Source organism: Protopterus annectens, chromosome 1.part1 (genome assembly GCF_019279795.1).
Source record: "Protopterus annectens isolate FY-2018-M chromosome 1.part1, PAN1.0, whole genome shotgun sequence".
Taxonomy (NCBI): domain Eukaryota; kingdom Metazoa; phylum Chordata; order Ceratodontiformes; family Protopteridae; genus Protopterus; species Protopterus annectens.
Genome location: NC_056726.1, coordinates 1,104,771,059 through 1,104,784,321, shown reverse-complemented (window position 1 = coordinate 1,104,784,321; position 13,263 = coordinate 1,104,771,059). Strand labels below are relative to the sequence as shown.

Sequence of the window (13,263 nt, the reverse complement as noted above, 5' to 3'; positions counted from 1 at the left end):
AGGTCATTGTGCCCCTGTACTCTTCTCTTATCAGGCCAATGATTGAGTACAATGCCCCATTTGGGATGTATCTTACCCGACACCTGCAGCGGTTGGAAAGACCCTAAAAGTTCCTCACCAAGAGGATAAAGGGTCTCAAACATATGTCATATGCTGCCTGGCTGAAGAAACTCCAGCTCTATTCAGTCACATACCGCCTACTCAGAGGTGATCTGTGCCTGACGTACAAGGCCATGTCCAATCCAGAATTAATGGACATGCTTCACCTCAGAAAATCCAAATCCATCAGAGCCATGAGAGCAAGAGACTTGAACCTCAACACAGAAATAAATAGGACGTGCTGGAGGGACAGATTCATAACCCAGAGGCTCCCTACACTCTGGAACAGAATCCCAGTCCATGTTGGGCAGAGCCCCTCACTAACTCTATTCAAGAGAAATCTTGACGAGTGGATGGGAGATCGTAGGTTTACCCCGGGGGTCATCTCTGTGTCACTACTAGACAGAGGCACAGTAAACTAAACCCTAAATGGGCATAGTATTCTCATCCTAAGGGGTGGTGAAAGCCACACACACTCTGGCTAGGCTTACAAATGCCCTAGAGCAGATAACCTAGTACGAAGCTATGAACCTATGAACCTATAAATGCACATACATGGAGGTACTCAATAAAAGAACAGAGACCTCCCAAATACACACCACCCACACTCACCACTAAGAAAAATGAAACCACTACACATATCAACACACACACACACACACTCATGTCTCAACAAATAAGCCCATAAGGTAAAGCACATCAAATGTCTTGGTCGTAGCTGACTCCATAGTGAGACATGCAGATATCCCCCTCAGGAGCCAGGAACTGACAAATCACTCATGCACTCAAGTCACTCAGCAACAAGCTGACTTTGTCATAATCAGTGTTGGAGTGAATGACTTGAGATGTACCTTTCTGCACTATATGAAGAGAGACATGGTGGAACTCTCTGATTATGTGTCCCAGACAGGTATGACCCTAGCCCTAAGCATTATCCTACCCTCACCCAGGATAATGCCACAGTATAAACAAAAAATGACTGACTTCAAAAATTGGTTCAGCTTCTGGTGTCAGTTCAGGGGAATCCAGTATATGTCAGCCTGGCAGGATATGCTAGACAGACCTCGCTACTTTGCTAGAGATGGTGTATACCTGTCCACCCTTGGCTTTAGGATACTGGCAATGGATCTTGCCACCCCTATAGTGCCTTTTTTCGGCAATGTCAAAACAATAAATTTTCCTGTTTAATAAAATCTGATCAAGACAAACAGAGTCATGCTGGTTAATGCTAGGAGTTTAAACATGAGACTGCACTCCCTGGAAGCACTCCTCATATTGGAGGATGTTGACATCTGTGCAGTTATCAAGACATGGTTCAAGGCCGCTGAGAGCACCCTGGCCGTCCAAGGCTAAAATGCCTTCCACACGTTCAAACCTCAAAATTATCCTGAAGGAACCAATGGTGGAGGTGTATCCATCTTCATTAAAAACATATACACCTCAATACTGGTAAACAGCATGACTCCCTCAAACTACTCCATGTCCAATTAACTACTGGGAAAGTACCATACCATATAACCTATGTCACAAGATGGGTTGCCAACTGGCTCACGGACAGAACTCACATGGTAAGAGTTGCGGGAGCAAGGTCTGACTCTAAACTGGTTACAAGTGGCATTCCCCAGGGTTCAGTCCTGGGACCCCTCCTGTTTGGCATATACTTCTCAGAGGCACAGGCAAGCACAGGAGAACTATGGCTGACCAAGTTCGCAGATGACTGCAAACAAGGAGCTATAACTGACTCTCCAGCTGACACAGACATCCTCCAAAAGGGTCTCGCTGAGACAGATACCTGGTGTCAAAACCATGGCCTCAAGCTAAATGCCAAAAAGTGCATAGTCATCCCTTTGAAAAAAACAAAGGGCCTACAAATTACTACATAGGTGGTAGCCCCCTAAATACGGAAGACAAAATAAGGGATCTGGGGATCCAAGTAGACAGTAATCTCTCCTTTGATAATCACATTGTCAAAGTGGTTAGGTGGGCCATATAGAAGGATTTTCTAATCACAAAACGGATTGCATCCAGATCAAAAGAGGTCATTGTGCCCCTCTATGCATCACTCTTCAGACCCACTATAGAGCATAATGCCCCATTTGGGATGTACCTTACAAGACACTTCCAACAGCTGGTAAGACCACAGAAATACCTCACCAAGAGGATCACTGGCCTCAAACAGATGCCCTATGCAGCTCGACTGAAGAAACTCCATCTGTACTCAGTTGCATACCGCCTACTCAGAGGTGATTTCTGTCTGACATACAAGGCCATGTCCAACCCAGAATTGATGGACATGCTCCACCTAAAGAAAACCATGTCTCATCGAGCCACATGCTCTAGGGATCTAAACCTCACCACAACAATAAATAGGACGTGCTGGAGAGATAGATTCCTGTCCCAGAGATTTCCCAAGCTCTGGAATGATTCCAATCTACATTAAGCAGAGCTCCTCATTAGCACTCTTCACGAGAAATCTTGATGAGTGGATGGGAAACAGGAAGTTTACCCCGGGGATCACTTCAGTGGCTCTGCTGGACAGAGGCACAGGGAACTAATCTAACGGGGCAGCAAAAGCCAACACATTCCAGCTAGGCTTATAAATGTCTTTGGGCAGATATCTTAGTTCATGGTGTGGAATCTATAGGTTCATAGGTAGGTACTAGGGTAAGTACACCACCTACTTCGATTGACTGGAATTCTTCGTCATACAGCCCACCATCTTAGTCATGGGAGATTTCAACAATCCTTCCATAGAATGGGGGACATACATGAGCACAAATGCTCTGGAACAAATATTCTGCACACCCACTAGGGGCTGTAATTTTCTGGATGTAGTACTCACCAACATGGGGGGAGGTCACTGTACCTCCCCTTGTGTGATGCCCCCCCCTGGTTAGGTCAGACAACAAATCAGTCTCATTTGAAGTAATTACTGGAACTGACACCCTCACAGGAACAAACATTATAAAAACTTTATGAAAGCTAACTACAGCCTACTAAGCAATGGTATAAGAAAGCTTCATACCACCTGCAATCAGACATCAATGATCACTATGCAGAAGTGTACGCAAATCCCTGTACAGACACTTGAGTGACTGCATAAACTCTGCTGTGCCTGACCAGATGAAAACCAGGTCTTCCCATAAAAACAAGCCACCTTGGTGGACTTAAAGTATAAACAGATTATATAAAAAGAAAAATAAACTGTTGAACAAAAGCAAGAGGGATATTAATCTGCAGAGGAAGAGTTCCCTCGTAGGCTTAAACAAGAAAATCAGAAATCTTGTAAAGTCTTCTAAAGCAAATTATGAAACTAAAATTGCATCCCTAGCCAAGGATAATCATAAGGCATTCTTTAATTACATCTGAGGTCTAAAAGGAAATGTTCAGCTATGTGCCAAACTGGTTGTAGATGGAATCACTCATACTACACCAGGAGATATTGCCAGCCTGCTAGCTGACAAATTCAGCACAACCTTCATCCCCCAACCCCACCTGCCATACCAAAAAGCATACCTGACACTAGCCCTCTGCCTAGTATCTCTAGAGAACATGTCATCTCAGTACTCACCAAGGCCAAAAACATTGCCTCAATGGGACCAGATAATATTCTGGGATGTTTACTAAACAATATAAAACAAGACCTAGTAGACCCACTTGGCATTGTCTTTAATCATACTTTGAGAACTAGCTGTGTTCTTGCAGAATGGATAACAGCAACAGTAAAGGGGTCCATCACCTGACCCTGGGAACTACAGAACCATAAGTCTAACCAGCCTCACCTCCAAGACCATGGAAAGGATTACCTTGGACCTTAACAAGGACATAGGTGACCTCCAAATGCTAGACCCAACCCAGTTTGGCTTCATTAAGGGTACATCATGCTTAGTAAACCTGGTTGACTTCTTTGAGAATGTCACCAAAGCCATGGATGAAGGTAAGACAGTGCTTAAGGGTACATCATGCTTAGTAAACCTGGTTGACTTCTTTGAGAATGTCACCAAAGCCATGGATGAAGGTAAGATGTCTCAACCTTGCCAAGGCTTTCAACACCATCCCCCACTCTAGCATCATTGAGAAACTCTCCCAGATAAGGATTAACCCTCATGTTACTAGAGAGGTAGTCAACTGGCTCACCAACAGAACACACTCTGTTAAAATTGGTGATTCCACCTCCACCAGTAGACCCGTCACCAGTGGAGTACCACTGGTGTCTGTGCTGGGCCCCTCACTGTTTGGCATCTATTTTTTAGAAGTTCACACAAAAGCAGATGACCTTTGGCTCACTAAGTTCACTGATGACTGCAAACTGGGATCAATCATTAAGCCACCCAATTATGTCAATATATTATAAGAAGGGCAGACACAAACAAACGATTGGTGCCAAAGCCGTGGTCTAAAACTAAATGCAAAAAAAAAAAAAAAACATTATTATTCCCTTTGGCAAAACAGAATTCCCTACAAATTATAATATTGACAACACCCCCCCCAATCCCAAGGTCCTACCCAGTGGTGCAACACTTCTAGACTTGGGGACACAGGTTGATAGCAAGCTTACCTTTGACCACCATGTTTCCACAGTGGTAAGGAAATCCTTCTACGTAGCACAACTCATAAGCAAGGACATAGCATCCAGTTCAAGAGATGTTATAAAGCCACTGTACTCAACCCTTATCAGACCACTAATAGAGTATAATGCACCCTTTTGCATGTACCTAACCATACACCTGCAGCAGCAGCTGAAGACCCTCAGAGGTTTCTCTTTAATAAAATACAGAGACTTTAAACCATGACCTACATGGAAAGGCTGAGATCCCTGTTACTTTATTCTGTATCTTAAGAGACTGCTGAGATGTGACTTGTGCGTGGCCTAAAGGGCAATCTTCATCCCTGCTCTAATGGAAATGCTGTACTTCCACAAGTCAAATGGCACAAGAGTCAATCACTCAAGGGATCTCAACCTCGCTTGTGACATTAACAGGAAATGCTGGAGAGACGGACATTCCTTCTAGAGACATCCACTTCTCTGGAATAGACTTCCTATTTATGTAAAACAGAGCTCCTTGCTGAGCCTATTCAAATGCAGCCGAGATAATTAGATGGGAGACCACGAATTCACCCCTGGGGTGGCACCCATGTCCCTCATGGACATGGGTTGCTGGTGCTCATCACAGACCTGGTCTCTTCATAAATTCATCCTGTGGACTACCCAAAAGAACAAATGGGGATACTTGGGATAAACATGGCTAGACTTGTAAAGGTCTAGGGCCCTTAGCCTAGTAACCACTTATGAACCTATAAGGAATAAAACTCAAAATATATACAATTGTCCAATAAGAAAAACAAATCAAAAGAATATATAATTCAAGCACTGTGAGTAAAAAATGTCGAGGGAGGAAACAAAACCCAGCAGGATTTCTTATTTGAGTACAGCAGCTGAAGTAACCCAGGCAAAAGAGACATCTTCCAAGAGATCCTTCTCTTACTGTGGCCCATCTGTGGGTTTGAAGAGCAAATTTGGTCCGACCAGGTCATTGGTCCTTCACACCCACAGGCAGGCAATGGGAGGAGATCTGAGCTTTGAAAGACTGCCTGAAGGAGGGTAGTGGGGCTGTACTAGCCATTTGCCAGTAATACAGGGTGTTTATTAAATAGTGTTAGTTTCTCTTACTTTTAACAAACTGCTATGAGAATCATAAGAAGATCAAAGCTACTGTGTCTTGTGACCATTACAACTTGCCATTTCCCACCCACTTAATGGGTCTAGTCTGATTTGAAGGAAGACAGTGCATCACACTGCTTTAGTTGGGCTAGTTTTACAGATGCAAGGCTCTAGCATTCTGTGTGGGTCTTGAGACAGTGCCCTTGTTTTATTGCTGCACACTGCAAAGCCCAGACAGCCCTAGATTATGTTTCCTTTCTCCATTATGAGGGCAGTCCACTCCTCAGCCTGATGTCCACATTTAATACTAACTTGACAGACTAGTTTAATTCTGTTGCTTCATTTTCTGCTCAGTAATTTGGATTTCCTCTTGAAGGATTAAAAGGTAGTACTACAATCATTCAATAGGTTCATAGGTAAAAGCTAGACTATCAGTCTGCAGACTGTTACAAGCCTAGCTAACAACCAGAGGTCAGAATCAAACCTTGTATTTCTGAGGTAAGCATCTTAACCATTATGCCAACTCTGCCCCCAGAAAAGATCTCACAAAACCTACTATCAACACAGGCAGATGGGGTTTGATTTAACATTGCTTCCAAAGGATGACACACTTAGGAGTGCTGCACCCCCCTTATATTGCACTGCAGTGTCAGCAATCCATCTACATGGTATGGGAATAGAACCCCTAGCCTTCTGTACCAAAGGCAAATGTGTTACTTGTTGCACTACTAACACTGCTAACACATACATGGCCTGCGGTCCAGGGTATCATAGAGGAGCTTACCCCAAATACCCAGGTATCATCAAACAATATCTGGTTAATTTGGTTAGCACAGTGGTGCAGCGGTAGTGTTGTTGCCTCACAGCAAAAGGTTCTCTGGTTCAATTCTTGGCTAGGTTGCCTTCTGTGTGGAGTCTGTATGTCCTCCCTGTGTTTGTGTGGGTTTCATCCAGGTGCTCCGCTTTCCTCCCACATTATAAAGACATACATCTGGAGCATTTCTCCCCGGGCCTCCGCTGAAATTTGGCTTTGTTCCAAGTCAGACTTTCCCGGTTAACAAATAATAATAATAAAAAAATTGATTTATGGAGGAATCAGACCCTGTATTACACCAGCTATAGCTTACAAGGGATGATCATAGGGGATTAGCCACTAGTGTCCACCCCCATAGTCTTCCTCACCCCTCCCCTCCACATGGAAGATAAATAAAAGCAATTTGTTATTTAGAATATATTATAAACTTATTTTATATTTATTTTACATTTCTTGACAAGGAAAGTCCAACTGGACATATTACATTATTAGGAATATCATGCATTTTCTAGGGTACCAATCTAAGGATGTAATATGGAGCTAAGATGATTGCTCCCCAGGCTAGTGAAAGCAGATAACATATGCATACTAAATCTAGAGCAATTTATAATAGTTTTTCAATCTTACTCACAAACACTGGCTAATCTACAATGTATGTACTGTACCTGTGTACTATGTATGTATTCTACCTACATTCCAAAGTTCAGCTGTACACCACAAATCTATTACTTACCTTTATTTTTAAAATTAATATCTTTTTTGATTGTTCTCTCCACTGTAACTGTTTGTGCCGCATGCCACTGTCAAAACATGTCTCTTGTAATTTCTGTGTATACTGATTATGTCTAAATAACTAAATGTGTCTGTAATTTTTCTTTGTGGAGCTTTTCTCCCCGGGCCTCTGCTGAAAAATGGCCTTTTCGGCTCAGTCAGACACCCCCGGTTAACAAATGTAAAATAAAATAATACAAGCTGTCATAATAGGAGAGAAGAGATTTTAGTAAAAGCAGAAAAGAGTAAGACAAAAGTACGTTAATGGGAAAGAAAAGTGTAGGGAGGGATTTGGTAATAGAGCAGTAGGAGGAATAAAAATAAATCAGGGTTAAAAAGCTACAGAGCTAAGATGTGCTGTGAGTAAGTAGGTAGAACAGTAATAATAAGTATAAAGTACTAATCGGGTCATCGCAGTTACAGAGCCAAGAATGCAACAGGTGGGATGTTACAGTTGTTTTAAAGTAAGCAGTGGTTTTAGTGGAAGTACTTAAAGCAAATATATTTTAGATATGAAGAAGCCACTACTCATGCAGTGAAATGATTCAATTTACAATATATATTTTTATCATCACTGGTTCTAAAATACATAAATAATTTATTGTGAAATTAATACTAATTAGCTACTTTTGAATAAAGTAAAAAGTTTATTTGGAAGAAAACAACTGAACAACTTACTTTGACAGATTCTATTGTTTCAAGGACAGGTTTGATTTCTGTTTTTAAGAATACACCACTTGGAGTTCTTTGATTTGTTTACTTGTACTGGAAGTGACAGACTTTTATCACTGCAATTAATGGAACTGAATTCTTGGATCTCAGAGGTGCTTTGTTATTGTTTTATATACTAATGTATATCAGCAGCAAGAAGAAACCAAGATTTATACAGCAGGCACATATGCAACACTTCTTTACAGACATACGTTAACTGATTATAAAATATGCATTTTCCTTCTTAGCATTTCACATCTACAAAGACAGTAACTGTTTCTACTTCCCATCACTAAAAGATGAAAGCAGCAAATACCTCACCAGTGCCGAGAGCTCTCATATTTTAAATTCTGCACTTCTATGTTTCAGCATTGAACAGTTCAGGATGCTCTGCTCAGTAAAATCATCTGCTGTTTATTACATCATATCTACTCACAGAACTGTTCCTTACAATGTAGCTACACACAGAATAGCAATTCCTAGTAACATCACTGTATGTGTTCAGTAATACAAACTGCTTTGTTACATAGTAACTATCCACAGAACGCCAGCTCCCCTGTAACATCACTGTATGTGTTCAGTAACACAAACTGCTTGTTTGTTACATAGTAACTACCCACAGAACACCAGCTCCCCATAACATCACTGTATGTGTTCAGTAATACAAACTGCTGTTTGTTACATAGTAACTATCCACAGAACACCAGCTCCCCTGTAACATCACTGTATGTACTCAGTAATACAAACTGCTTTGTTACATAGTAACTACCAACAGAACACCAGCTCTCTAACATCACTGTATGTACTCAGTAATACAAACTGCTTGTTTGTTACATAGTAACTACCCACAGTACACCAGCTCTCCTGTAACATCACTGCATGCGTTCAGTAATACAAACTGCTTGTTTGTTATATAGTAACTATCCACAGAACACCAGCTCCCCTGTAACAATGCTGTGTGATCCCATTGCAGTCACTACCAATGACTTCTGTCATCCAATCATATAAAGTACGGATTGTAATATTTACCCACAGAAGACCAGTTCTCCTGTAACAACATTGTCTGTGCTCAGCATTCCTTACCTCCAACTTCATATTTCTGATCTTGCTTTATTTGCAGCTTTAATTGCTGTATTCAGGGTGGGATACAGACTCCTGCTTGTACATCCCGTTATCAGAAGCTACAGATAAGCTCTTGCCTAGAAATTTCCTGCAGCCCTAGTATGGTAATAAATTCTGTGATGTAATTTCCTGTCTGACAATGAAAAGTGCCTCACTTGACATGCAGCATCACTTAATATTAATGAAAAACAGTTATGGAGGCAGAGCAAGAGGTGGGGCCTTCTAAATGATTAATAAGGCAGTGGGCCACATTCAATTTGCAATGTGACGCCAGATATTACTATATGCACAAAGTGCAGGTCTGTATAATACACTGCTGAGCTGTGAGTTTTTTTAGTCAGTTGACTTAGTTCACGGACTTAATAGTTGAATATTTTTAATCTTTTGTTGCACATCATAGTCAGAATAACGTGGTATTCTTCTACAACAGTTACATTACATTTCTTTAAAGTTTTAAATCTTTTTATTGAATATAAAAATGAGACCAACATAACACAACTAAAAGTCATGAAATCAGCTATTTGCTCATGTCCTTGATTCAGTGAGATTAGTTATGGGTAAAAAGGATACCTGGGCTGAGCTGGAAACTGATCCATTAGATCAGTTTTCTGTCCAGGTGAACAAATTATAAATAAAAAGAACATAAACCACGTCACTAGGTCATTACAGATATTCCTGTTTCCATAGTCCAAAACAGTTTATGTTTGAGGAATGCAGCTTCATTGAAGTTGTACCAGCTGAGAATTCAAAATTATATTTCCAAACATGGAATGCTGAAGGAAAAACAGAAGAAGCATTCAACACCCACTGCACCAACTTACAAAAGTATGAGTGTTTGCTACAGATTTCAGAGGAATAAAAACTGGTGAAGAAAGACAGAAAAGAATATTAAGGTAGTAGTGAAATGCTGACACTTTAGTGAATACACAAAAGAATATTAAGGTAGTAGTGAAATGCTGACACTTTAGTGAATACACAGAAGAATATTAAGGTAGTAGTGAAATGCTGACACTTTAGTGAATACACAAAAGAATATTAAGGTAGTAGTGAAATGCTGACACTTTAGTGAATACACAAAAGAATATTAAGGTAGTAGTGAAATACTGACACTTTAGTGAATACACAAAAGAATATTAAGGTAGTAGTGAAATGCTGACACTTTAGTGAATACACAAAAGAATATTAAGGTAGTAGTGAAATGCTGACACTTTAGTGAATACACAAAAGAATATTAAGGTAGTAGTGAAATGCTGACACTTTAGTGAATACACAAATCCAAACAAATATGCTGATAGCTTAATTCATTACCAGCTGCACTATAAGATCAAATCAGATAGTAAGCATTTCAACACAATAACAGATTACATCTAAACCAGCTCTCTGACCAGGAAATAATTATCAAATCCTGCCTGGACAGAGAGTTGGTCCAGAATGAGCGTGACATGCTTACACCATTCAGGATAACACATAGCACTCACAGGAATCCTACACCTCATAAAAGTATGCTTGTCATTAGGAACATTGGCATATGGGACATACCAGCAGCATGTGGGAAGCACTGTAGGGGGGCATCAGAATGCAGCCTCATGTGTTCTAAAAAAAAAAAAAATCTAATTACCATGGGCAGTGAGGCTGGGAATTTTATAGACAATGAGGCCAGAAACTACAGTAATTTTCCGCCAGCACTGGTTGCACTATTTTTATTCATGAAAGGAATCCCTGATATTGTTCAGCTACTAGGAGCAGTTGGTAACTATAACCACGAACATGGTGCTATAGTGACTGACCACACACATGTTTATATGGTAGCAGTTGGTAACACTGACCACACTCATGTCTATATGGTAAAGATGATAAATGAGACATCAGCCAGAAGGGGTGGCACTCCCAGAACTGTTGCCTTGTATGCCATGTAGGTATTATCATTACACAACTTTCAGCACAATATCCAAAAAGCTTGTGCAAAGTACGCATATGGAGAATGTGTGATGTATGCCATATGTTATCTGATGGCCATATCCCACATGGTTATCTAATGTGTTAGTTAATAGCAAATAACTTTCTGTTTAGATAAACAATAGTCATTCTATTTTTGACTACAAGCAGTAGTGGACATCCTCTCGTGTCCTGTCTGATGATGCCAATAAGACATCCCCATAATGCAGCATACATAAGCTGACATGGAAGGTGAGTAAGTATATGTTTGGTTTATTAAAGTCTAGATTCAAGTGTTTGGATCCACTGGGGGGCAGTATAAATCTATGAAAACACCAAAGATAATTAATGTTTGCACCATTAAGCACAATGACATAACATCCACATACAAGGGCCTTCCAGGTGAGAGGCAGACATCGGTCACCAGAACTCCAAGCACCAGAACCAGAACACCTACAGGACAAAGTAGAACCCATTGAGAAAGCATCTTGGAAGGTGCCACATCACTGATTGAAATAATGGGGGTAGTGCAGGTCCAACTGATATGGTAGCTTCAGGTAGAAAACAATGCATCATGACATACAACACAAAGAGAAACATTATATGCACACTATGGATGTAGCAGTGATGTGATATATACAGAGTGTCCTGACCAGAGCAGGTCCTGATTGTGAAGTCACCACCCAGTTAAACTACAGCAATAGATGTGGTTAGAAAGACCACATATAATACCCCTCAAATTCTTAGCACAAGAAATCTGGACAAAGCCAAAAGTACCAGTTTGTCCCCCAATTACTTTTGGCTTTAACTAAAAACAAAGGCACAAAATAGGGTCACATTTTAAAAACTGCTTTTATAAACTTAGAAAGTTGCTAGAATAAAAGGTGTTGTGCTACCTTGCATTTTCTGGTGGATTTGAAGTCTGGAATTCATATATCTGTCATTATTTAGTTAATTCAGTCCTTACTGATGTGCCAGAAAACTACAGATTTAATGAGGAATAGACCAAAAATATAAGGCAAAAATCTGGACATTCTGCGATTGCATATAAGATGGGTTATTATGCCTGTTACCTCAGTACTGCTATAGAGGAAACTGCCTGTCAAAGAAACTCAAACATCACTTCTCAGCATGTATGAACTTTAACCTAAAAATGATTGTGATCCATTACTATACATAACATTCCTCCCTTAAAAGTTACTTTATATGTGATATAAACTATAGGTGTATTGTGATTACGCAAGGGTCTGCCATTACATTCACAGTTACTTAAATCAGTCCTAGTAAATACCATTTTAGGAATAAGCTCTTTTACTATCTCACAGAAAAGTACTTCCAGATAGGACTTGTGATCCACCTTTGAGGTGCTCTGAATGATCTCTTACATCTGAACCTCAGGACAGGACTCCAGTTATAGAAGATCTGTGGATGGTCATCTTCTTCCATGGAAAATCTAAGGTTGGTCCTCTCAGTGGTTTCAGATTTGGTATCAAAGTTTTTTCCTGCATCTTGATCTGAGGTTGCTAAATTCTGTGGTAACGTAGGGTCTATATTATAACCTTGAAGTTACACAATCATGAATATCCATTCGTCGACACATAATTGTCGAACGTCCTATTCTCCAAGCATCCACATCATCAATTTCTTTCCAAGGGAAAGAAATCAGTAGTCCAACAACACACAACACAATATATAACAAACACTATTAAGTGAGGGGCTTTCCCCCACTCCCTGCAACCCCCCCAACTAAATATACTTACTCTGAGATTGCACTACAGTGGGGGAAAAGGAAGATTTTAAATAACGGCCAACCGATTCTTTCCCTTAGAAAGAAATCGATGATGTGGCCGTTTGCTCAAAAAGATGTTCGACAATTAGGTGTTGATTAAAAGGTACTGATGATTTTGTACCTTTGAATATTTAATATAGACCCATAAAGCAGGAAGTTTCTGGGCTTCATCTTCCTCACCTTTCTCTATATAAAGAAGTACTGGGTCTTAGAATTTGGTATTGTTGGGATAACACTGCTCCTTTAGTAGATACATCTCAGGGTCATGTTTGGTGTGATATGTGAATTCCTGTTGTTTCCGTAGTGATATTGACAGATAATCCTGACACTGGACCTCTTCCTTGGTTTCCTTGTGGTAGT

At 40.4% G+C, this 13,263-nt stretch overlaps 1 protein-coding gene across 1 annotated transcript in view; it reads right to left on the bottom strand.

Annotated features, from left to right (window-relative positions):
* The window catches only part of LOC122809029 (zinc finger protein 260-like), a 128,686-nt gene extending 119,424 nt beyond the window's left edge, over nucleotides 1-9,262 (bottom strand). Inside the window, exon 1 of the mRNA XM_044080234.1 lies at nucleotides 9,141-9,262. Coding sequence (XP_043936169.1) covers nucleotides 9,141-9,152 — 12 coding nt within the window. The 5' untranslated portion in view covers nucleotides 9,153-9,262. The remainder of the gene's footprint in view (nucleotides 1-9,140) is intronic.
* Between the last annotated feature and the right edge of the window lie 4,001 nt (nucleotides 9,263-13,263).